General features: G+C 43.3%; 2 protein-coding genes across 7 annotated transcripts in view; one reads left to right on the top strand and one right to left on the bottom strand.

The window, feature by feature from the left end:
* Nucleotides 1-198: 198 nt before the first annotated feature.
* Nucleotides 199-6,098, bottom strand: btbd19 (BTB domain containing 19). Of its 4 annotated transcripts, none has more exons than XM_022246101.2 (6): nucleotides 5,898-6,098; nucleotides 4,660-4,870; nucleotides 3,560-3,742; nucleotides 2,293-2,424; nucleotides 1,690-1,818; nucleotides 199-1,573 (listed from the first exon to the last, which is right to left on the bottom strand). In XM_022246101.2, exons 1-6 carry the CDS (start codon nucleotides 5,978-5,980, stop codon nucleotides 1,442-1,444), a joined length of 870 nt encoding a protein of 289 aa, XP_022101793.2. In that variant the 5' UTR covers nucleotides 5,981-6,098; the 3' UTR covers nucleotides 199-1,441. The 4 variants fall into 4 exon arrangements, with proteins under 4 accessions (XP_022101793.2, XP_022101794.2, XP_022101796.2 ...); XM_022246102.2 differs by having other exon boundaries at nucleotides 1,690-1,815; XM_022246104.2 differs by lacking the exon at nucleotides 1,690-1,818.
* Nucleotides 6,099-10,953: 4,855 nt separating this feature from the next.
* Nucleotides 10,954-26,206, top strand: part of dot1l (DOT1 like histone lysine methyltransferase) — a 31,889-nt gene continuing 16,636 nt past the window's right edge. For 2 of the 3 annotated variants that reach the window (XM_087144245.1, XM_087144243.1), the window contains exons 1-8: nucleotides 10,955-11,186; nucleotides 12,140-12,180; nucleotides 12,498-12,572; nucleotides 15,081-15,144; nucleotides 17,717-17,857; nucleotides 22,167-22,257; nucleotides 22,836-22,930; nucleotides 23,398-23,516. In XM_087144245.1, coding sequence (XP_087000371.1) covers nucleotides 11,085-11,186; nucleotides 12,140-12,180; nucleotides 12,498-12,572; nucleotides 15,081-15,144; nucleotides 17,717-17,857; nucleotides 22,167-22,257; nucleotides 22,836-22,930; nucleotides 23,398-23,516 — 728 coding nt within the window. In that variant the 5' untranslated portion in view covers nucleotides 10,955-11,084. Of the gene's footprint in view, nucleotides 11,187-12,139; nucleotides 12,181-12,497; nucleotides 12,573-15,080; nucleotides 15,145-17,716; nucleotides 17,858-22,166; nucleotides 22,258-22,835; nucleotides 22,931-23,397; nucleotides 23,517-26,206 lie in introns of all 3 variants that reach the window. The other variant, XM_087144244.1, reaches the window with a different exon arrangement.

Raw genomic sequence — 26,206 nt, 5'->3', positions numbered from 1 at the left:
TGAAGAAACTTGACTACATTTTAGTACCTGCATGAGGGCGCTCTAACTGCCTGACGGTCAGAGCTGTGAGGCTGCCAATGTTATTCCGCGTCTCCTTTTTATTTTTCCGTGCTCTGGATAATTTGCACAATAACCATTTCAACTCAAATTTTATCAACGAGACGATTTATGAAAAAAAGGAAAAATTACAAAGAGAGAAACGGTTCAAAAACTTAGTTTTAATTTCTTGTTTGAAAGACACATACACATTAAAATAAAAACTCTCTAATACTAGCTGCGTGGGATAGATCTGCAGATTCAAGAGTTCATTTCCAAAATCGAACTTTACTCGGCCAAATGGACATAAACACTTGGCATTCGAACATTTTTTTATCAACTTAATTTTATAAAACCACACGGTTAAGACACAGAATTTATAATTAGTATCACTTGCTGCATTCTTAAGATGTACATACATGCACATAAAAATATGCATAATTTACACATTTATAAAGAACAAAAAGTAGGTTTCCTGAAAAGCATTTTAAAATCTGATACCTGTATTAGTAACAACAAATTCCCTTTCATTGCAAAAATATACGGATTGGAAATACAAAAATTTGGCTGTTAAAATGATCAACTGCTTTAAACCTTTACTTGAAACTTTTAAAGTTGCACTTTGCAGGTGTGTTTATAAATCTGGCGTGAGGAAGTCCAATTGAATTATGTACTTGTCATCAGATTCACTGGCCTCTACTGTCAGATTAGCAGCTAGTCACATTACTCTTTGCTCCTGGGGAGACTGAAACCTCTTCAAACATAACTAAATGGAGGAGGTTTCTAACCTCACAATGGTTTTCTTCACTGCTAACAAAACGATGGTAATGCTGGAGAGAGACTACCTGTCTAACAGTAGAGATTATCTGAATCGTATAGTCAGCAAAGCCTCCATCAGGGAACATCACACCAACTTGAGGTTTAGTCTGGGGTGTGGAGCTAGACATGTCTTCGGTGGATCGTAGGAAAGGGCCCAGATCTAGTGGAATGGTCAAGCTAACGTCCAAAGATTCCATACCACAGGTGCACGTCCGTACTCAACAACCCAGGTGGGCGATATGAAATTGAAAGCAGCTGTCAGAAAATGGAACAACTGGCCTTCGGCATGATATCGCGGAAGTAACCGTGGCCGACGAAAGGTGCACTAGAGCCAATGCAAGATAATCACACAACCTCAAATACTTCCAGGAAAAGAGGCACCCTTGATAAGATTCACTCAGAAAGTATTTCACTAAAGTTCCTTCGAAGCAAAATCAGAAAGAAGCTGGCCTCTCTGATGGTTCAGAAGCTTTACGAGCTTCAAAACACGGTGCTGTTTCCTGACATTTCAAGTTTTAGGACAATATGCTGTTCGGCACTCCTCGGAAAACACACATTAAAAAACAAAGACAGGGCTATTTTGTGTTCAAATATCCCAGTGGTGCAACCCTCGGTGGGACGGTCTAGATATTGTCCCTTGACGAAGTTGGGTCTGGGGGTTCCCCAGCTCTGACTCGTGGAGGGCATGGAACTTCCAAGCGGCTGCAATGGCCGTGACCTGAAAGGATAAAAAAACAAAAAGGAAATTTACAGAAGGGTTTGCTGAGGGAAGCACTGATCGACAGTTTTCTGCGAGGAATCAATCAGACATATGGACAGACAGCTGCCACCTACGGGAATGATTTGCTGCACTTCGTTCTCCCTCTCCAGTTGCTTCAGCTCATCTGGAGCCAGGAGGGCCAGCCGGATGTGCCTGACCACAGACTGGATAACCTTCTGCATCGGCTGTCGAGTGAGCGTCTGCTAACAGAACATGATGGCGTCAAGGTCTAGGAGGTTTGCGATGGTATTATGGAAGCCAATCTCTTGAGTTTTGTGGTTCTTAGAAGAAGGGGCTGAAGTAGTGGATACTGGGATTCAGCACTAGGAAGACAAGCTGCTTGGACTAATGAGAAGAATTTATGTTTTGCTAAGAACTTTGAAAGAAGAACAAATGGTTACTTGCCTCAGGGTAACATTTTGTAATCAATTCTGAATCTATGCCCAAATTTGCTTAAAGAAAGCCAGCATGGTGAGAACAAGCTAGGCTGCATTTGGATCTGTTATCCGGAGCTACTGGTCTACTGCTGTTAAAAATATGCGGGAGCACGCTGACAATGACATAGCCGGAACTCTGAGAGTGCATTTCAGACCCAGCGTTACCTCCGGCTCGTGGTTAGCCCTGTCTCGCAATCTCCTTCTTTTTTGGGTCTAAATACGAAACGAGTAAATGCTTACCGAGTTGGCCGCTGCCCACTCCCTCACAGCCGCTATGATGTCCGGCTCGTCGGCTGTCAGCTTAGAGCTCTGCAGAGTGCAGCACACGGCCTCAGCGGACAACTCCTGAAAACCTTTGGTCTTGATGACACTCTGAATTCAAATTGAGGGTAAAGGAGATTTAAAGAGTAGCGCATTTGTAACCCTGAAAAATGACACATTATGGGGCTTCACCAGAGGCCTCCAGTTTTGGTCTCAGGGAAGAAAGACTACTTTGTGTTCCAAAATTACGGGAGAAAATTCCTCTGTATGAATTACGTATTAATTTATTAGTTCCTGGAGATGAATTCATAATCTGTCCAACCAAATTATTAATTCCTGTTAACCAAACAGCCATTCCTGCGACTGAAATAGCAATGTCAAAAAGATTCCATCCTGTCCCTTCCTCAGCTTCATAGAATTTGCATTTTGGACGGGGTATTGGGTCACTGAAACCCAGCCCCGTCGCCAGCTTCAGGCATTAAGAGGGGCCACAGTATCAGTTAGGAGGGCCACATCACAGGAACAAATATATATATTTTTACGTTCATGCCTTTTACTGACTGGGGATCAGCTTCCCGCCGAGGGGGGGGAGGGCTGGCCCCCTCGACTCCCCCCTTGGCACAGGCCTGCTGAAACCCCCTACTATTACCAAGCATCATATATGAGAAGTCAAGTGAGGAGCTACTGGTAAGATGGCAGATTGTGCACCATCTTGCTCATTTCGAATCTAGTAACAGACCTAAATTCACTGGATTATTTTCAAATGGAGAATGAACACCAGGGTGAAGCCAGCCTCATAACTGGGGGGTCTTGACAAGAGCCAGGGTAATATTAAGTCCAATGGCATGGACCCTCTGGGTGACTAGCGACTTGGTCACAAACGTCAATTCTCAAACCATTATTTACAACGATGACACATGAGACCGTAGGTGTGACACGGCTTCTGTGTTGTCTACGGTTGTGTTGAGAACAAAATTTCTGTGGAGGGCACATCCAAGACGAAATAGGGGGAGGTTGACAAAACAAGTACTACAGTTGAGTACTTTTCTCCACAAAACTTAGTTTTAACAATCCTGTAAGAGTCTGAGGTCTTAAATTTAATCTTTTATTTTACTTCTGTGCACTTTAATCTCCGTGCTCTTAAGCAATGTTCTCTCTGAACCATGTCAGTATTTGGCACTGAACTTGGCACATGAGAAGTGCTTCCAACACCTGTCAAAACCTGCCTGAAGCCTAGTCTGGTTACCTGAGTGTTCTTGTCGATGAAGGCCAGTGCCTTGGCCTTCAGGTCTTCCTGGCCATAGGAGACGGCCGACTGCAGGACCTCGCAGCAGGAGCTGACCGACAGGCTGTCCATCAGGAAGGCCACGCACACCTTCCTCAGGTCATCCAGGCCGTATTCAATGGAACAGCTCAGTACTTCAAAAGCCTGTATGGGAAGAATTGTACATCGGCAAATTCAATCTGAGCAGTTCAAACCTCTGAGTACTCAAATTTCCATTCTATCAACTACTTAAATATTATTTAGTATCATAAGTATGACTCTGCTCCAGCTTTAATGCACAAAACTCACTTTTCATACTGTCTCATGTTTTTATAAGTTCCCCAGTTAAATCAACACTTGCCGGGTGAGTTGACCAAGGTTGGAGTAAAGGTGTTTTGGTCTTTTTTCCTTTTTCAACTATGCTTCATTTCTGGTTATTCTTCATGAATTATACTATTCAAATATTTGGTAATGGATCAAAGAAGTGAATATTTACCACAGCCTTCAAGATCTGAAGGACATCAACATCAAATTATTTCCTAATTGTTTTCACTGAATCATATCTGATTTTTTGTTATAATTTCCAGGTTTTTGGAGGTCAGTCCTTAATTATTTTGTTGATCCAGGTGCGTTGTAGTAACAGGAAAATAACAGGAAATGGGGCACATACAGCCAAATTCCCTTAGGTATTGATGCCGGGGTTTATGCTACCTGATTGCACCTCAAGAGTCACGGTACATTTGTACTTCCAATGTCAATCATGCGACATAAAGTGTTCCATGTCAGGACATCACTTGATATCCTGCATGCAAACTCTATGAAACTGGTCCAAAAATGTACAAAAGTCTTCTAAGTAAATGCTGCAATATTTTCCCTGCTAAATTTGACATCTTCAATCAGGTTATTGCCTTCTGGTCACCGATAAGTCTATGTAGGGAAAAAGTCAGAATGTCCATGCATATAGATTTCTTTCCCAAAACAGGAATAAACTGGAACACACAGGGCTATGTCGCATTCTTCCTTATATTCTTACATGCAGTATACCTAGACCCACCCCTGGCTTCCTGATATCTTAGACTTACATTTTTGGTGCTCAGTGCGACACAATTGGTGTAGATGAACTCCAAGACAGTCAGGAAGACGTCTGGGTCAACGTCTGACATGACATAAGGGGTGTCCTCCTTGTTGTTCTGGTCAGCGAACATGGCGCGGAAGACCTCACAGCGAGATGCCAGGATGCAGCGATGGGCCCGGATCTGCTTGCGCGAATCTCCCACAATGAACTTGATGTCACTGGGGGTCAACGGGGATGTCCAACATGTCACAGGGGATATTGGTATGTCAAACGGTCATTGCAGAAAATCAAATGTCAGGTGAAAGCCCTCCAGTCTGAATGCTATGCTACAACTGAAGTATTTTGTTGGGTGCAATTCGCCAATCTGTACAACCCCCGAGCATGACTGGTCGATCATGTATGAAATCTCCAGTTTAAGCCAACTTCCCAATCCCGATCTTTCCCAACTGTGAATTTGAAAGAAACTTTAGGCATTTGCCCAGCGGCTGAATTATTGACATATTGCACAGTAAGACGGACAGATTGTGGAAAGAAGCAATCACACTTATTGGCTGATCATTTGACCAATGACAGAATGTGACAAATGTAGGGAAGAATTCAAAACATGGAGGGATATCATTAAATTTTCCTTGCAGTGAAATATCAGCCACCACAGGGCGGTATAACAGGTCCTAAAAGTCAAATTTAGGAGGTGAAATATTGAACTATTTCATTAGGCTACTTTTACTTAGGTATAGGCAGCAGGCCTAGGCCTAACACTTTGTCATTCAGAACAGTCTCATAATTTACATGTATGATGTAGGTTTGTACACCACAGGGTGTCAACTTTCAAGTGATGTCAAGCAACCAGGTATGCATGCCTGCTAGTCTTTTTATGTAGTGTCCTACCCCCAGAATAGTCGGGTCCAAAGTCCGCTCCGCTCTCCCTCCCACTTGCATGACTTGGGAGCGGGGCGGACGTCGGACCCCACGGTTCTGGGGGTAGAACTAGAAGTAGCGTCCTGCTACTCGTCAGTTCGTTAAATCAGGCAACAGGTCTCCAGGCGTGTATCAAACAAGCTTCAGCACCACTGCACTGTATCCTGGAACTTTAGGCCTAGCCCAGGTGGACTCCCTGACCGTAGGTCTACTACTGGCGTCAAACCTGGGCTAGGTCTAGGGCCTACGTAGAACTTGAGATGTGGAGGTCGCATCGTTGGTCGTCGCGCGCTCGCGCTCCACTCGTTAAACAGGTGACAGGCCTACCTGAAATCTTTACTGTTGATTAACCTCTTCATCTGTTTAGCGAACGGCATGGCGTCACCTTTAAGGTATCTTTCTTTTGCCATTCTTCTTTGTTTATTTGCGTCTTAAATTAGGCAATTTGGTATAAAACCCAAGAAATCAACGTCTTCGGAATGCAGTAGTCTGCTGTCGAGTTTCCACGACGTCGTTGTGTTCCGTTGCTACGCCAGTCTGTTTCCCTCTCGTTTTGCATATCCATGCGGACTGTGTGCAGTCTGGGTACCATGCAGTAATTGAAAACTACAGAGGGCGCGCTTTGTAAAGACCGCTCCGCTAGCGCTTAGAAACTGCAAACTTCAAAAAGACTATCGATAACTGGTGACGTTGAAACAAGACTGTCTCTGATATGCTACGTCAAGACTATGCTGAAGAATGCTTATACTAATTGAATCAAAGTGGCAGAAAAAGGCTCAAGCCGATCCTCTCTTGACACTGAGATTAGTATTGTTGCGCAAAACTAAAGAAACACCAGAAAAAGCCAAAATTTCGGAAACTGAAGTTATTCAAACAAGAGCCCCTCCTTTACTTAGAAAAATAATAATCCATGTCAAAATGCGAAGCCGTCTCAGGGGCCTACTTTTGGTTTTGGCATTTTTTAAATATAACTTTGCTAAGCTTTATCGAGAGTTAAGTCATGCATCTCGCCGGCTTGACCCTTGTCAGGCATCGGCCACAAAAGAAATGTTCAACAGTCTTCAGACCTCAAACAAATGATGCACTATGTATCCTTTGTGTTGCACTAAACTGTATACATACATGTACAGTGAAGGCAATTTTGTACGGTGGGGTTGACTCGTATTATAGGTTTTTTTCTTTTAATTTTTGACCGTCGTTCTACACGGGCCTCGAACCTGACCAACAGAGGGCGCTATTTTATTAGCAACAGCGGCTCCTTTGGCACGGACGTATATTAAAACAACCTGGACTTGCAACGCCTGTGTATGAAAAAGAAGCCAACCAGCGGCCATTTTACCCAGCCGAATACAAAAGCGTGGGCTGGCTCCCTTCTATTGACGTCAGGAAGAACAAAGGCGGGCATTGCCAGGAAAGCTTTGTATTCGGCTCGGTAAAATGGCCGCGAGTGGATTCAATGACTCTATAAGCTGATTAAGGGCATTGCGAGTCCAAATTTTCTTATACACGTCCGAGTCCTTTGGTTGAAACTGAACTTTGCTGGTTCACTAAAAAAAAAAAAAAAAAAACCGACTAGGAACTGCACGCGTCACAGTCGCATCGCCACCAACAAAGTGTACACTCCCGACTAACGTCTACTGCTCTTTTCAACCGGTGAGGGGGTGCACTTGCTCGAGGCAGATTGCATTGGAAAGTGCCAACACTTCATATATGGCGTCAGAGCCTTTCTTTGCAAGGGGAGATTTTAAAAGGACAGTCATTAAAAACACCTTTTTTTTGTGCCGCAGTCGCATTCCAGCGGATACAGGCACGCCACTGCATTAGCAGACCTAAGTATTGATGTCATCCAGCTGCAAGCAATGCCACTAGTCGACGCTACTGAGGAACGAAATTTCAGGAGCTTGCAGGAGAAACCTTGCTTGATTCATACCCCGTAAAAGCGTATCAAGCAACAGAGACTCTGGATTCTATTGTGAGATAGCCCCGACTTGGACCAAGAGAGGGCGCAATTTTCCTGTAGGGCAAGCTCGGGTTAGAACAGCGGTCAATTGCTTCATAATAGTGTACAACAATCGAATGACCCAAGTCGGTTCACTTCTAAAAATCTCGTCGTTACCAATGTTTCCCTTTTGGCTGCGATTTTCGCAGCGTACATATGCTCAGTGAAATCTCGTACAGTTACATGTATTTTCATGTGAATGGTTCCCTCCGTAATGATAAACGAAATCGGTTATTCATAACCTGCGGTGCGACCATGCCCTGGAACCTAGTCCCAAATGGTCGACTTGATAGTCCAAACCATCCATCGATGTTCAGGCTTTGTTAGTTGCCTAACGCCAAGCAAAACTATGTTCTTACGTTTTTGATTCAAAGCTGATGCCGAGTTATCAATCTTGATATATAGGCCTACAACTGGAAGTCATTCTAGCTCACAGGATCCGTTTCCATGGTAATGATGCTTAATATCAAACATTTTTCCGATCAGTCGTCTCCCAGTTGGTGGTGGCTCTCATTGTCCAGGGCAATAGAGGTTGAACGGGCTGAATCTTGAAGCGTCTGACAGTAAAAAGGTACCTGTGGATTTCACTTTAGGTTTGTTTCTTTTATAACCGCCGTGCTTTTACCATTTGTCAAGTCAGGATAAAACAGCTTTTCTGAACTGCCAGGCTTGTCTTTAAAAAACATTACCTCTAGAGTTATACGTATAGGTTTGTGTTTCCTTAAGATTTATATTTTTTGTAACTTTCTTAAAACCAGCCACAATGCACTTCCTTTGTTAACTGATCTCAATTTTCGGTGTTCAACGTTCATTTTGTTCAATTTTTTAAACTCCCATGCGTAAGTTAGACAAGTGTGCATATTTCAGATAACCGTGGTATGAAATTCTTGGCGCGCCAAATCCCCTGCCATATCCATGCATGTGCTGTTCTGGACGATAATTATGCGGGGCTCCAGGGCAGGCCGATAATCATCCATCTCCAACCATCAGAAAAAGGAACAGTGAGATTATCACTAAGTTGAATTTATGAAAAATTGTTAAAGATGATGACCACTGGGATTTTCAGCTGATTTCTTGCAGCGATGATATGTACGTGTTATCGGTACTGGTGCTGTTAGCACGTGTATTACAACCTAAAAATGGATTAATGATTAACATAACAGCATGACGTTGAACTCATCCAACAATCGTCGCACGTATTATAATGTTTAGAGACCCAGCACGATTATTCATCCCCATACCGCCACAACGTCATGCCTTCCATTATACGACCAGCCTGATATCATGCAATTTCGCCCTTTGCTATCTCTGTCGTGCTGTATGTACGGGGCTTTTCCATGCATCACGGGGTCGGGTTTGAGCGCGTAATACTAACCGCGCGCTTTCCGTGTACGTCATCCAATGAACTCTCCCCGCGGTTGGGTTGTACGGGTAGCGCTGCTGACGTCAACCGCACGAGAGATCCGTGTCGATATATGGTCATCGCGGAAATCTTTCGCGGCTCATCGGCTCATCTCCTCGTGACGAAAGCATGACGACACGAGTTTGAGAGCATGGATTACAACGAGTGGTTGGAGACTGAATTCCGGAACCCAATCGTCGAGTATCAAAATTCATTTCCCCGTTAGATGGAGATTAAATAATAACTAAAGACTTGTTACACTTGTTTTTGTTTGCAGAGCAAAAATGCAAGCAAAACGTTTGTGGCGTTAGATGACACTTAATGACACTCTCAAATTTCAGGAGATCACGTTTCCAAGATCTTAATATTATAGGAAGATTTGTGCTTTCACAACTCAGGGAAGCTGTTACGTAAGGTATGCGCACGCACAAAGCCCGGGGCAATCGATGTATGCATGCCACTGGTGATGAGGGAACAACGATTCTCATTGGTTTGGGGCACTTTCAATTGTTGTGATCAAATGATTGAAACCCTTTGCACCATAATTAAAACTTTCAAACGGATTACCCAAAACAAACGCCAACCAAAACTCCCACTTCCACCAGTACCACACCCATCACTATTCCACACACGGTAATGGTTACAGATATCATTTGACAAAGAAGTACGGAGACAGTTTTGGGCGTTGGAGGGTGAAAGCATAAGGAAGCTATAGGCCAGGGGGTAAAATTATTCATATTTAAATATTATCAATTTGAAGAGGGGTAATGCACTGTTTAGGTCTGATCTAGAATTTAGTAGAAACAAAGGAAAGAAAAAACTTATCAACGACTTTAATCCGGTTCGCCAAAATGATTCATCAAAGGTGGTCTGCAACTTTTCCCCGTGTCGAATTCAATTTCATCTAAAAGCTTTTAAAACGAAAGGCATGACAATACAAAAGGACACCGTAGATTGCTTAGAGTAGACTTTTAGCTGCCAATATCGCCTCTTATAATACCCACACTTCATTGATAAATTTTTCCTCTATTTTTCCCCTTATGTAATAGACAAAAATAGACAAGGATGTCATTGTCTCATGCTTAATTCTTCACTCGGGCTAGTCTTTCTCAGGATGCTTAACCACTAAACATGCATAATATTTGTGATGACAACGCCTTTGGTCACATGAGTCACGATATGAGGGTTTCCCCGTCTCGCTGCCCACGTCGAACATGCGGTTTGGTTTGGCATCATTCCAAACAACACGTGCGTCCACAAGCAGTGGTCTGCGAGAGCGGGAACTAGGCTTTGGAAGGTTAAACAAATACTAAGCCTAAAAAAGACAAACAGACAAGAAACAGAGGGGGGTTTCCCCCTCTCTGTTGGTCTTTAGCTCAAGAGCCAAGTCATTCATGGTCCAATACATTTGTTTAACGTTATATTCTTGTAAAGTTTGCAGTAGTTCCCGGGACTTTTTGGTATCGTCGTAGTCTGGATGAGCGCCAAATTCTCCGTTTATTGAAGAGTGCTTCTTTGAGATGCGCTTCAACGAGTTTTTGCCATTTTCCTCCGAAAAACATGTTGCTTAGCCGTTACGGGTTTTAAATTTCGCAATTATTAACTTTATTTATTACGGTTGTCTCGACTTCTATAACTTCAACAGAGCAAGTGAAATTCTTCTGAACGGTTGATTGATGTAAACTATATACATGTTCTTCTTCAGCTGAGGGGATTCAGTGTTCACTTCTACGAACAAGGCAAGTAAAGAAAACTCTGTAGTGAAAATGTTATGAATGACAAATGACGATCCAGGGGATATTTGATACTCTGAATAAATTGGTTTTATTTTTCTCAGTCAATGGTTGTGTGATGATCGTGCATTATGCATGCACGTGCGACGTGTTTAATGAATGATGACGTAAAACGAACACCCCTTTCCCAATAATGAGATGCTCCTTTCACAAAGCAGCCAATCAAACAAAGATTTGGGAGCCACGTGATACATCTACGGGGTGGGTTTTCTTTGTACGTGTGTGCATAGGGAATGAAGCACACAGCCGGGAAATAGTATATTTCTCCGCAAAAATGCCACTATAGCATTCATTTTTTGCCAGCAAATCGCACCGGAAGGATGGACGAGGAAAAGGGGGAACCGAAAAGGCCGCTGGAACTTAGATTACACAGCCCAGCCGGCGCCGAACCTGCGATTTATACATGGCCACTGCAGCACACGGTGAGTTCAGTTTGAGAGTACACTTGTATGTAGTCCTAGTGTATTCTCTGTGTACACACTAAGTAGTTTTGTTCCTTAGGCAGTACGCTGTTTCTCATGTTTGTGTACACTCGAACAGCTCAAAAACCTTTGCAGAACAATTTAATCCGATCGCTGATTTGGTTGATCGTGGTGTGTTATTCTGAACAGTCGTATGCATTTTGCCCTGTGCCAACGCTTCATCGAGAACCTTTTTTTTCCAAAACGTGTTTTAATGGAGTGTCGGCTTGGCCTTGACCCTGAATAAGTCAATCATACTCAGTTTAATTTTCGTAGTGTTGTTTTCATTTTAAAGGCAGACCTGGTAAACATATGTTGAGACACAGAATGATCGACCTTTCACATTCCATTATGAGTAGGCCTACATCATGGTCGTGATGGTGTGCTGCGTCTGTGCACGGGGTTTGCTGTTTGTCATTTCGAGATGTGTTGTCTAAATTCCTGTAGAAGTGTTATCAAAATTATGTCGATAACCTTTTTAGATGTAGGGTGACATGTATGCAGGCTTACATATATGTCAATAATATTACCAAAAAATTTGAAGTCACGTTAAAGGAAGGAATGTTGTATCTCTACCTCTCCCTGGGTTGTGTATAAAGTCTGTGGAGAGCCGACACTATTTTAAAAATGTTGTTACCAAACTGGAAACTTTTGTTCAGTCCTGAATGCACGCCTTTTTCAACATTTTTGTACTGTCTAACTTTCATTGAAATGTATGTGGAGAAAAAAATGCAAGCAGGATGTAAGATTCTTTTTGATAAGAACACGATGAAACGTGAGGTCTGTTTAGTTTACATACGTATCCAATGACTAATCTCTCGAGCCTTTTTCACTCTACATGGTGGGTAATATATATCCTCCAAATATTTGGCTTGTTGCCAGTAATTTTATTTTATTGCATGATCTTATTACAGGACAAGAATGACGGGGCAAATGAGATCGTTGACACGATCAAGTAAGTGCGTGGGTCCTTGTAACTTCTTGGAATTTGTGAACACGTTGAAACTGGCCAGAAAATGCTGGCTGTGTGGGTGCATGTCATGATGTGTTGTAAATATCCATCGTCACAGCTTATGTGAAATGAAACCATTTGTTTAATTCTCTGTTAGGTCACATCAGTTTCTCAGTACATAACCTGGTCCTATATGGAACGTGTGTCAAAATTCCAGGTTTTCAATACCTGCTGTCACATGTACAATGTACACCTAGATGTGGATGTGGAGTTATCATACGTGCGCTACAGGAAGCTCTCCCTCATTTTTTTCCCCTCAGATGGGTGTGCGAAGATGTCCCAGAAATCATGGCTGCCATGCAGAAGAATGTGCTCAATGACTTTGACACAAAAAGGTAAAACATCTTTTATTTTGTATCCTTTTATCACACGTTGGTCTGCTGGGGTCTTTTTTGACCACAGTACCTGGACTGAGGTACAGTGAGTACATGTACAGTGTACACACGCTCATGTCTAGCCTGTCCATGATTTTTGAGTATTGCATGTTATAATTAACTATATGAGAACCAACGTTTCAGCAGCCATGTTATACTTGTCTGGTTATGTAGTGTAGCTGTATATCAACATAATCATCTTTCCATGGAAAATCAGATGATAACAGCGTGTCCCATCATGATTTGTCCAAGTAATTGCTGTTATGATTGATGATCCGCAAAGGGCAATAAAAGATACAGACTCCTGCCAGTCAGTGGTGGCTTCAGTAGATGTTATACACAATATTATGCAGTTGGCCTTTGCTATAAGATGTTGCCCTGTGTGGAGATGCGTAATCTGTTGAAGCCCGTCTAATGCTCAAGAAAGGACCCGTGGTCCTCGGTGACCACTTGCCATTGCCCGCTTTTGGTCAGTGGCTGGATTGGAGACAGGTCGGGTTTGGTCAAGGATATTTTGGTGAAGCCAACCCCTTAGCCAGTTTTGGTGCCCGGTAATGACAGCGCAGATATGTTTCCCGGACTGCCTCTTAAAGACTGTGACTGTCGCAGAGGTGAGTGGCAAGAACCGTTTCCAATTGAAAACATCCTGACAACAAAAACTCAACATCCTGAGGACTCATCATACCCCAGCTGCATGAGGCTTCCTTGGTGGGTTTTTTTGCGGGGGGAGGGGGGGAATGTTAAGCTGCACTTCCTACAACGTCACCCGTCTCCACCCGGATGGGTTCCTTTGGGTTACGGTTGTGTGCCTACATTCACTCTTGGGAATGGCAAGACGGTTTTGTGGCCTCCTCCTCCATTCAAACTCTCTCCAGAACATTCTTTCAGTAAAGCATGATTTCCCACTCGTTAATTTTCAGTTGTACTATATTAATTTTGAACAAGTCACTGCATATATGTACATGTATGTGGTCACAGTGTGTATGGCAGACCTCAAACCGCAGTATTCACAAGTCACTCCAGAGACGTTGATAAAAACATGTGTATAAAGAATGTGAGAAACCAGAGATGAAATTGAAAGTATAGGCTGTTCCATGAAAGATCAGGGGGTTCCACAACAAGTATGGTAAGGCTAAAAAAATCAGGCTATTCCCCTAAAATATCAGGCTACTCCACTAAATATCAGGCTATTCCCCTAAAATATCAGGCTACTCCACTAAAATATGAAGCTATATTTCACTAAAATATCCAGCTACTCCATTAAAATATCAGGCTATTTCACTCAAATATCAGACTGTTCCCTTAAAATATGAAGTTATTCCCCTAAAAAATCAGGCTACTCCACTAAAATATGAAGCTATATTCCAGTAAAATATCCAGCTACTCCATTAAAATATCAGGCTATTTCACTAAATATCAGACTGTTCAGTTATGTCACGGGGGACAGGCAATTTTCCTTGTTCCATGTACCTACATGTACATGTAGCTCCCGGGACATACATTTACATGTATGTATGGGGAAGTTCTGCAAAGACTATTTCCATGTGCCTACATCGACAACATGGGTACCGTCAAGCTTAGTAATTGTGGCTGGGTTGGTGCAGGAGTGAGTCTTTGATAAGTACTGCAGGGGAGTCAAGGCACCAGATTGTGGCTTTCCGAGTCACGTGCGGGTAAACAGTCTATTCTGAGCTAAAGAGAGACTCGGCAGTATTCAGTTGTGGAGCCGGATCATGCTGGCGCTTTGGTTTGCAAGATTTTTTCCCGAAACCTGATTGCCAGTGGAACCTGCAGGAGATCTGTAAGACTTCAGAAAAGGATACCATGCTTACGTAGATGGATGTGTACATGTATGCGCGTGTGTGCATTTTGCACTCTGTGAAGGATCAGGGAATGATGAGAAAGGGCTGGATGAGTGGATGGACAGCAGGGCTAATTCGTTATTAGTCATTCCTCCTCATTATCGGTATCCTGTTCCATGGGAAACTTTGTTTTCCTCAAGTTCTAAAACAAGAAATGTGCCAATCTGTGGGGGAGAGGGGGGAGACTTGGGGCTCTCGTCGGGCTTTTTGGGTCAGATGGCGCGGAAGCATTGTGTTAAGTCGGCGGAGGTGTTCAGACATAACAGGAGAAGAATCAGACGAGTGGGATTCAGGTGTGGGGGGGAAAGGTGCTGGGGTTAGGAGGAATGATGACTTGGCCAGGGGTCACGGAGAAGGGGGCAGGACCAATACACAAAGAAGCTTCTTGTGCCCCAAATTGTGAGAATTATACTTCTGTAGTGTACTTATTTGCTTTCAGAGATTTCCGCAATGAAAGAAATTGAAAAACTGAAGCACAGTGAGGGAGTAAAATGTACACAGTTCTTCCTAACCACTCGGAAAAAAGTGGATGTTGAAAAATTAGGACTTGTTCTGATTGTTCAATTATGTACGTCTAACCTGGAATCTGTGTATTTTTCTATTGCAGTTATGAGAGTATGCACACACTATGTGAAAAGTACAACAGAGCCATTGATGCAGTCAGACAGTTGGTGAGTACATGTATACAGTGACAGTAAATGGAATCGCCTTAACGGCACTGCCAAGAGATGGGAAAATCCCGGTTGTGATTGTTAGTTTTGGAACGGGCTGTTTACCGTGAAAGGAAGTTGTATAGTGTTGTATTCTGTGAAAAACGGCGTTTCACTTTATTAGAAAGTGTGCCTCTGAAGGTTACCTACATGTATGTACGTGTAGCGTTCAGTTTTGCAGTGCATCATGGGAGAATGGTTGTCAAGTGTTACTCTGTTTGCATTAGACGACGTGCAGAATGAGGGGTGTATGGAAAAGGAGGCTTTAAAATGGAAGTTTGTGTTTGCATATGTCGCTTACTAACAAGGAAGATACAGCCACTCTTTAATTTGTTCATTTTTTCCTGTTGCACTGAATACATATTTGGATGTGCTTGCTAGGTACATACATGAAGGTGTATGGTACACACGTCTGGCAGTTTCCATATCTCGCGTGTACATGTACGTTGGATGAAGGAGTTTGTACTCCCTGTTGGATTGTTGTGGGTGTGGCCCACGGGCTGGTTCTGCCATGGGTAATGAGCCTTGAAAATTATAGACAGCTTCTAACAATTTTTTTTCTCCAATTTAATTGCAATTTGGCCTTTGCCTAACATTTTACATCCCGTGGTGGTAAATTGAAGATTGATTAAACACCAACAAAAAGTCTATTCTATTGCAGAATTCATGAAGCATGCCCGACGTACATACGTACGCACATGTACGGGTACATTGTACATGTACCAGCACAGGGGCTGAGTACAAAATTATTGCACAATGCATAAAATTCACGAGGACATCTGTTGACTGTTGATGAAATCTGTTGACTGCGGAGTTGATGCCCACAGCTATGACATCACCACATGTTTGTGCCATGCAAAGTTCGTAAACAGCTCTATGTTTAAGCACAGAGCATTTGCGTGCATAAGTGTGCGCTAGACATTGGCGTTTGCGCATCACGAATGCGACTCCGTACAGCATGCAATTAATACCAGCCCCGCAAGAGGCATATGCCTTACAGGGTTCACTGTCTCCCCCCCCCGTTCCGTACTCATTGGAGCTGAGTGCCTTTTGTGTAACCCAAGTTCAAGATGAAATGAGAACAGTCTCCCTCAGTAGTATCGAGTTCCAAAAAGGGAGGGGGAGGGAGAGAGAAGTGCCTTTATCTCTTCCTCAGAGCCTGCCTGTTCTAAAATTACCAGCAGTCGCTGTTTCCTCGGGTTCATTGCCATGTGACCCCCCCCCTGCTGCAGTCCCGTCCTGAAAGATGATGATGATGGGGGGGTGTTTGGAGGTTATTTTTAGAACTTTCCTGTGAAGGGGAAATCATGTGCAAATTGATGCTTAAGGAAGTATGCATGTATAGCCTGAGCTTTGTTCACTGGTCCTACTCTATTCAGATAAAGCCCTGATGCTCAGCGTCATTCCTGGCTCTTTTTTAGCTGGCCAGACCTACTGTATTATAGTGTATGGATATGTAAATGGTGCCTTTAAATAGTCGCAGGCACTATATTTAACGGTCTTATATATGTATATACGTACTTACTGTACGCATATAGACATGTGCTTTGCTTGCGGAGGCGCTAAATTTAACTCCCAAGTCTTGGATATTTGCAGTTTCCACAGAAACGAGGGCATCATTCCCCAGTCCAGTTTCTTTTTCAGTATGTACATGCTCAGGTACGATAGTAAACAAGGGACTACGTAGAGTCGTTGGATGCGTAAATGCAGTTTCTATTTCGTCCAAGTCAACATTTGGCCCAAAATGAAACCATGGCATTATCATACATGTATGTTGGTTTTGAAAGCTTGAATATTTTTCCCCAAAGTATGGGTAATGATTCAAGAGAACGGTCATGGGACCCGGGGGAGAGATCAAGACTAATGGTGGAGAGCAGTTTTAAAGTCCATTTGCATTGACGTATACATGTAACGGAAAATATTTATGGAATGGTTGTACTTTGTAAGCTTGTGCTTTCCTGATTTCTACACAAGGGAGCACACTTGACTTTTGCAGGGTATTCCCAGAAATAACCTTCCAGTTTTCTAAATAAAAATGGGAGCATTTCTGGGGGGATTTTTTTCCTCATGGTTTCAGTATTGGTGTTTGCTATATTTTCCGTGAGCCCCCAACGTTTCCAGCTCCTTGGAAATCAACAACGGAGGCTTGGGGAAAGTTGGAAGGACTGGAGAAGATAGAGGCCCAAATTTTTTTTTACGATGGGATTGAAGCTCCTTTGATAACTCAAGCATAGCGCATGGTGTTGAAGAAGAAGCAATAAAAATAATTTGTTGGGACTTCTTCATTTCCCTTCCAACCCAAAGTGTGTGCAAAATCCCAAAAGTCACATGTAGCCTTGCACCCAACATAGTCTTTAAAGAAATCACATTTCGGACCACTCACCCCGAAAAAGATAATTTGCCCTCTCCAAATATCAGGTCCTGGATCCGCCCATGGCCCGAGCATTGCTTTGTCGGGCTTTACACCTACATGTACATGCCGTCCCGTGGACTCTCCGTACCTCTAGGATTTATGTTTTTTGCTCTCTCGCAGTGGAAAGGGACGACGTGCATCGCTCGGCCGGACAAAGCGCGGACAACGCGGGACCACCTGAAGCACATCATGCAGCAGGTCTACAGCCACGCCATCGACGATCCCGACAGGCTGAATGCCTATGAGCCGTTCTCGCCCGAGGTAGGTTTGTGCTGTTTGTGCCGTTGGCTTGCTGGGGGGGGGGAACTAAAACACACTATGAAAGATGTAGCCCAGAAATGGAACAGTGGTGTGAAATGATAATGTTCCTTTGGCACCACTGTCATAACTAACACCTTGCAGGGTGAAGACACGATGAGGCTCATGCATGTGTACATGTATCCTTGCACCTGTAACTGTGACTGGAAGGCTAATCATTTAGCTACATGTACATGCATGTGCTTACTATCACATACGTGTACACCTGTACCCACATACATGTACATGTGGATTGCAGGCATGAGTGCACTCGTGGACCAACCAGTAAGCCCCGAGCTGGACCCATGAGAGGGTGCAGTTTTCTCAGCAACGGAGGCTCCTTTGGTTGGAACTGCACTTCTCTGGTTCACAAACGACTACATGAAATATATGCATTGCAGTTGTGTTGCTACCAGCAGAATGAGCACTCCCGACCAGCATGGCCCTTTTCAACCGAGGCGGGGGTACTTCTGCTTACGGTAGATAGCGTGCCTAACTTTTCCCCAAAACGCACTCACAGGTTGGTTTGTTCATGTAGAACAATATATAATATTGTTTATTATTATATCATAATCTGTGCACAATCACCTCAATAACTGATTTATGAGTCTCTCCGCACGTACGCATTGTGGATTTAGAAGAATTGTCCTGGCAATCACCCCATCCTCCTGGACCCAGTAGCCCGCATCCACCCCACCAACCACCCTCCACCCAGATGTTTTATGAGGATAGTGTGAGTGCTATTCTGCTCGCAGCCACACCTACCAAAAATAACAAAAACAAATACCAAAATAATTATCCTCCAAGACCCATTTCCTTAGATGCGTTGTGTCTTGCACATGGGCATAACGGCTTCGAACTAGGGTTGATTCAGTTTATGAGCTAAGCTCCTCACTGGCATGCTCGCTTCATTGAATTACTGGAGCAAATAAAGCACACCCTGGAAATTCAAATGGCTCAATGCATCGAGGGCAGCAAAAATCAAGCTGAAGTTTTGATTCAGAGAGAAGCGGGAGACGGTGTTAAATGATCAGAAAAATGATTCCAAGGTACATATAATTTGTCTCTTGAGAGGTTGCCATGAATCCAATCATCTTTTATCCCTGGACCAGAACGGTGCTAGCTTTACTGGCTCTGTGATTATCCGTTTGTCTTTATTGCTGCCATTAATTTGTGAGAGAAATCAGTGTGATGGTTGTGATTCGCAACTGATGAGTCCGTCTCTCATGATCGAGTATGAGTGCACAAACTTCACAGTCTAAAAATTGGGAGGGGGGGTGGGGACATGAATGATAAGACTGGTGTCTGAGCTGTGTCAAGTCCCACACTTACTAGGATGTCACGCACTGTGAGATAATCATGAAATATTTCCCTGAAAGAGCGTGTGGGCAATTTTTGCCTGGGCAACATCAAATACTCCTAAAGATACAAACCCCTTTTCAAGCCAAAAAGGCCGAAGAGGCTTTCCAGGGGAAAAGAAACCCGCTGTAATTCTGTTGCTGGCAGCATGCTGTTTTTCAATACCACCTCACAAACTGTGCACGTTGTGCGCTTGCCAACTGCCAGCTTCTTTTTTAATTGTCATCCATGTGCATGTAATGTGATTTTTGATATGTTCCTTCCTGTGTTAGTCCACACGTACCGGTACACACCACATCCTACGTGGAGTCTCTCTGCCCCCGAGAGAGAAGAACTCATTTGCATAAGCAGATGATTCAGATCCCAGCTGGTATGGAGGCAGTTTAGCATGAACTAATCACGTCATATGGAAACATGCACAGACCATGTGCACACGTACATACACGTAAATGTAGAAGTCTATGTACAGTGCATACACTCATTGCTCAAAGAGCATGTCTGTACAAGTTATGCATATGTGCAGTCAGCTGTTTTTTTTTTCTGGCGAGGAATGAGGGCAGGGGGCGCTATGCAATGACTTAAAAGCACACACTGAAAATCCTGGAGAAGAAGGTTGTCCTGGAATTTTAGGGAAACGAGGGTGTCCTCAGTCCTGGGATCCTGTTGTCAGAGGGAAAAATGCCACGGCAATCAAAATCATACAAGGGTTGTTTTTGATGGGCCACTTTTGATGTGAAAGTGAAATATCAACTTTACGGGTTGTATTCTTATCAGTCTGGAGTAGTTGCTATGGGGGTTTTCCTATTCGTCGAACCATAAACTTTTCTCTGCAAAATGGCATTAATGTCTTGGAATATGCCATAGCTTAGTCCTGTTAAGCCCTTGAAAGATTGAGAAATTTTGTTTTCATATTTCTGGTGGAGCCTTGAACCCTGACCCTCTGGGACATAGGAGATTAACTGTGGCTACCGTACATGTACATGTAGGCACTAGTAGTCACTTAACTTGTCAGTCAACACTTTAGACGGAAGTGTACAGGTATATGGGACAGGACTCAACAAAATGTTGTCACTGGTTGTTGCCCAGTATTTTGGCCAGCAGATTACTATTTCGCCCGGCAGATTACTATTTTACCTGGCAGATTACTACATCGCCTGGCATATTACTATTTCGCCTGTCAGACTACTATTTTACCTGGCAGAATACTAATATCGCCTGGCAGATTACTGTTTTGCTCAGCAGATTACTACATTTTTTTTGCTCAATGCTCAGGCAGATTATACTAACGTGTTCCACCATTTTGACAGCAATCTACCCGTACCGGTACCCTGGCGAAACATTTACATGCCCAGGCGAAATGCTAATCCACCCCATGTGTCCTACATGTAAATATGTCTCCGTAAGATTTGCATGTCAGGGTCTGCATTTTTGGAAAGCGTAACAGCGCTGCCATCGAGCTGCATGTACTTGTCTTGTGGGCATGCATGCTGCTGTCCTGTCCTATACTGTTAATCAAAATGTCTTAGTCAGTACACATGTGCACGTACATATCCTCCATGAGATTTGTGAAAAAAAAATTCCCTGACCAGTTTAGCAATCAGCAGCACAATGGATATAGTAATTCATGTGATTAGCACCAGCCAAGTTCATCTTAACATTTAACTACATGTATGTATGAGTACATTTCTACATATTTATCTAAAGCTGAGTTTTTATGATGTGCATGTATATGAAGTACTTTTGAAAGATTTTTTTTTCCTCAAAGAATGGAATCAAACAGAGTGTTTTTAGGAATAACAAAGTCAACATCATGTATTGCCATTGCCACAGAAAAGTATGCAGAGACTTTCACTGCATGAATCAAAAACCTTCTCCCCAGTGGATTATTTTGCACACAGTACATGTACATATACTGCAGACATGCCCTTTTCATTGTGCCACATACCGTACATGTACCTACATGTACAGTACATGTGTGCCCTGTGTGTGAACCAGACTGTACACTTTTATGCACCAATATTCACCACTAGTGCTTCCATTACACCTACATGTATGCAGGCCCAGCAACATGTACATACTTGTATGTACTAGTACAAAGAATTTGTTTCAGATCTTAGAAGAGCAGATTTCAAGATAACTCGTCCACTGTTTGATGTAGTTGCATTTGTTGGTATTGTTGGGGTGAATGTGTTTTTATTGATTGCCATCTTGTCTCTGCTTGCACATATGTGTGGCCAGAGAAGTCGTGAAATAAAGAACCAGCCATAAAATAAAATTTTATTGCCTGTAATGTACACTGTACTGTACTGCCAGGAGGGCCAGTGTACAATCAAGGTACAGTGTATGTTTTCCATGCATATGTCTGATGTACAGATAATTTCCCCACAGCCCCCCTAGGGCAAGGAAGGAGTTGGGTTACATGCCCACAGCCCTAATCTCCTCCACCCAGGACTAGAAATTCAAGGGTAGGGCTCTGTTCAAATGGCCTAATGCATTTCAATTTGGACATGGGCACGGCCCATGCAAGTGCAGTCTGGAGTATTGCCATACTTGGACGGCCCATTAGTTACGTCACAAATCTTGCACAATCTGACCAATCACAAGGCTTGTTCTCGCAGCCTGCAACGGATTGTGTGGGTGTTTCGGTGTTACGGAGTGCTTTTCATTGCAGTATATGGAACAAAATACTTTGATTGGCTGTGCAAAAAAACCTGACTAGAGTCATAAACTAGAAGTTCTGAAACACATTGTTACTGATGGGATTTAAAATTTGTTGTTGCCAACTAGAGATATTTAAAGTTGAATTTGGACAAGAATTGCTGTATCAGTTGGGCAAGGCCACCATGCCCATTATGTGGTTACACTCTAGACTGAAGCGAGCTGTTTATAATTTTGATGTCCCACTGACATCCAGGTCTATGGGGAGACGTCCTTTGACCTTGTGGCCCAGATGCTGGAACATGTGGAGATATCACCAGACGACACCTTCATTGACCTTGGCAGTGGTAGGTTTGCTCTTCAAACACCCCCTTCACTGTGAAAAAGATATTCAAGTTCTGTTTTAGGGGGTCTATTCTTCCTGGTTCTGAAAGCACTTGTTTTTCTGAAGAGGAGGTACATGTAGGCATTGTATTTCTCTGAAAATTCTCATTCTGGTCTCTGTCACGTAATTAAACCAGGAATGAAAATATGCCCAAAGTGATACAAAGTGATAGACAGTTAACTTGTTAAAGTACCTCCATAATATTTATCACTGCCCAAGTTATATGTACTAGTACTCCACAGTTCAAGGAGCTGTGGAGTCTTTGGTAATCTAGTTACCTGACTTCATATCATGCTTAAATTGAGTCCAGTCACATTGTAACACCTTCAAAGATCTGAGAGTATATGTATATTGGTTGCCATGGAGCTTGACAGTGCAGCCTTCCCTGATTGGTCAAATTCACCAATGTGCTTATGTATGCATGTATGTAGATTTTTAGGCATGGTTGAGAGGGCAGAATGGACAATAACAGGCTGACCTTTCTGTGACTCTTTGTCACAATTAATAATGAATGCCATTTGTGCGTCTTTTGATCTTCAGGTGTGGGCCAGGTGGTTCTGCAGGTAGCGGCATCAGCGAAGTGCAAAGTGACCTATGGCATAGAGAAAGCAGATGTCCCCGCCGCATACGGAGAGGTACACTTATGTCAACCCGTTTTAGTCCCACCCTCCCAGATCCATTAAAATCCACCCCGGGAGATTTCTTGCAGATGTTTTTGCAGGATTTACAAATGTAGGAAGGTAGAGTCCAGCCACTGTGACTATTCACACAGGGCTTGATCTTTAGAAGTTGTGCCAAGTGAAAGATTTTGGAGGATTCAGGAAGGTTTGTTGGGAGAAAGTAGGGGTCTGCCCCAACCTGGTGGCTATTTTTGCTAGAGCACTTCCAGTATCAGTAATAATTCAACCACTTGCACCACTACCAGTGGTTGTGAGTATTTAAGAGAGGGAGCTCGAGGCTTGAATTTCTTTAACTGTCAAGGTAATGGTTCAGGCAGGTGGGGAGGAAATTCACCCCATCCCGCCCACCCCCCTCTCCCCTGCCAATTGGAAACAGCCAGGATTTTGTGAGTTTATGCGTACAGGATTGATTTTGTGCACAGATAATGATGAGAGAGTTTGAGCGCTGGATGAAGTGGTACGGCAAAGAGTACAGTCCCTACGAGCTGCACAAGGGCGATTTCCTGTCGGTCGAGATGAAGGAGAAGATTGCCAATGCCAAGTAAGTCCTGGGGGGAGGGAGTCTAACAGAGCTACTGATCACAGAAATTGACTTAAGTTGACTGAGTTGTGGCTCTAACAGAGTTTTCAGATTTTCCCTGCTTGACGTAAGACAAGTGTCAAGTAGGTGCTTTATGTCTTTCTTTCTCTGATGCCGCGAGACATCAATAACATTATTGACATCAATGTCAATAATTCCTTCTTCGTGACTTAGTCTTGGTCCTTTTTTGAGTTTGCGAGAACTGTCAGGAAATGAAAGCCATGGGCAAATAGATCATGTGCTCACTGTTTACTGAGTAACCAAAAAAAACGCTAGCTTTGTGGTGTTGCTGGAATGTGTTGGAGTCAGCAGGATTGAAGGTTGGGGTTATTCTCTGAAGAATGACCATTTCTTCCCCCAAGATCGATAGACTTTTGCTTTGCGGTATTAAAATGCCAGTTTCTGCTGCCATGTGGGCAGTGGTCAGAAGACCATTGTTTCAGCTCTGGGTCAAGTTTCAAGGAGCTGAGAGAGTTGAAAACAAGTAGGAAATTGATGTGCTCAGCATAAATCAGCCGAGGTCCGTCAAATTGGCTCCTTGTTGGAAGAGAAGAATTCAGAGGGGGGGGTCATCAAGGTTTTTACCTAGTTTCCCCAAACCGTCTTCTTAAAAGAAAGGTCACATACCTGGAAGAAATACATCTGTGTCTGTGTAGGTGGTGCACAAGGGAACGACTTCACTCTCTGTAGCATGTCGGATCACAATGCGTTTCTACTTCGGGAGTGCAGTATTCAAAGATTTCACTACCCTGTCATTTTTTTTAGGATGGCCCGCACCGGTACGTGTTTGCTGATTTAAATGTCAGCAAGTTATTCAGAGAAAGGCCACTGCATTTTTTTTCATGCTGAAAAATTTCTGTCTCGTTCTGTTGAATGCAGTACATCTCTGGAGATGTCATGCAATTGGTTGGATGTGTTTTTCAACCTCCTCCCCCTAAGAACTGGCCCAGCTAGAAATAAATCTTTCCTGTTTTGGGAGACTTGCCTGCTGAGAATTTTCATGAATTGCAAAAGGTCGCTTTGACGTCACCGTTCTTCATTTTTTTATTCTGATGTTGTCTATGTGCAAATTTGCAGTCCTTTTAAATCAGGACAACTGAAATATATGCTAGTCCATGCAGAGTGCTCTGAATTAAGTTGGAATCCTTTGGGCTTTAAGACTGCAAAGTGGCTTGAGGGGGAAAAATGTGTTTTTTAATTTTTTTTTTGAAGGGTGGTTGGTGTTGGTTATTTGCACAGCTTCCTTGCGAATTCTGACCATCTCGATTCTTTGGTAGATTTCCGTTCCCCGTGTTATCGTTTCACCCCTGTCTTCCTGGAGTTTCTAAAGACGGACTGCCTACACATGTAATCTGAGCGATTTGTTATGCCTGCCGGGCTTAGCCATCCAATAAAATATGCCTGGTGTCTTTTTTGTTGTACTGTTAAGAATACATGTGGTTGGCCATCCACTTCTGGGAAATCTTTCCCAGAGACACTGTATTCCTCCCCCGCTCGTTGTCTGGCACTGGTCTTCCCTGAAAAAAGACTTAGAACTCGTAAAAGTACCCAAAACACATGGTCCATACACAAATGTTAACATGTTCTTTCATACCTCGTGTGGACATTCCTTTGTTTTGTGCGGTTGGGAAAACTCCTGAAAATCGCTCTTTTTTCTTGAACTGTGAGCATGATTTTTAGCTGGATTTTAAAAATTTTCCTTGACTGTTCCTCGTTCTTTTATGACAGATGACCTTAATAATTCCAAACTGCTTCTAAACCTCATTTTTAGAGAAGGGGAAATGTCTTGTGGACGTGGGTAAGTCCACAGAATGTCTTCCCTTCCTGTATCGTGTGGGCATCTTTTGTTCGCAAGTCCACACTAGGTACATGTGAGGTGCTTGGATGACAACACACGTGGAGTCTACGTAGACATAGCCTATGATCAAGGTGCCTGTGGCGAAAAGGATAGTCAAGACCACACGAGGAACTGCATGCAAGCCCTGCATGCAAGCCCTGCATGCAGTAGCCGATCTGTGTTTGTCGTGGACTGTACGCGCTGCCGCAAGCACCTTTGGAGCTTTGTTTCCAGTGGTTTATCTGAATTATTCAATATGCTAATGTTTATGAAATATTCACCTTTCTCTGAACCAGTCGTGTTTGGGGGGCTAAGCAGTCCGAGTATATATGTCTGGGCCACTTAAGTTCATGAAGTCTTTGCACAACGGTGTGGCCTGGTATTTGAAACTCTTGCCATATCCATATATCTTGACAGTCCAGAACAGCCTTCACGGCCAACATTTGCTGTGGTTTCAATTTGTCAATCGGAATCCCAAGCTTCGGTGCTGCATATTTGAGGCTATTCTGGAAGAGATTGTCGTCTAGAGCTTACACCACTACCGGAAAGGACGCCGTGTTGAATACGTAATGATGAATAATTTATTACATGAGCCACAGAGGCGATCGTTTTGATTGGTGGAGACTTACGCCTTCGCATATATCGTATCTACTACCGAAACGGTAGCAAATAGAAAAACGTAAGCGACGTGGGGCAGAACTCCAAAGGAGTTCGGGGCGTGTGGTTCATCGTGTAGTCTTTCTTCGTGCGTTGGTTTGGTGCTTAAACTAGTCTCCTCCAGCTCCTCGCTTTTGAGTGACTATCCATTTCGCCG

The sequence above is a fragment of the Acanthaster planci genome, linkage group LG12 (genome assembly GCF_054643075.1).
Source record: "Acanthaster planci isolate LZ-2023a linkage group LG12, COTS_SCS, whole genome shotgun sequence".
Taxonomy (NCBI): domain Eukaryota; kingdom Metazoa; phylum Echinodermata; class Asteroidea; order Valvatida; family Acanthasteridae; genus Acanthaster; species Acanthaster planci.
This window is presented reverse-complemented; position numbering and strand designations above follow the sequence as displayed.

Bases quoted from the DNA above. Each gene is read 5' to 3' on its own strand.
- btbd19 (XM_022246101.2), bottom strand. From the start codon at position 5,980: ATGGCAAAAGAAAGATACCTTAAAGGTGACGCCATGCCGTTCGCTAAA. The intron at 1,819-2,292 runs GTAAGCATTTAC...ATGTTCTGTTAG, and splicing joins AGTGGGCAGCGGCCAACTCG to CAGACGCTCACTCGACAGCC. The intron at 1,574-1,689 runs GTAGGTGGCAGC...TTATCCTTTCAG, and splicing joins AAGTGCAGCAAATCATTCCC to GTCACGGCCATTGCAGCCGC.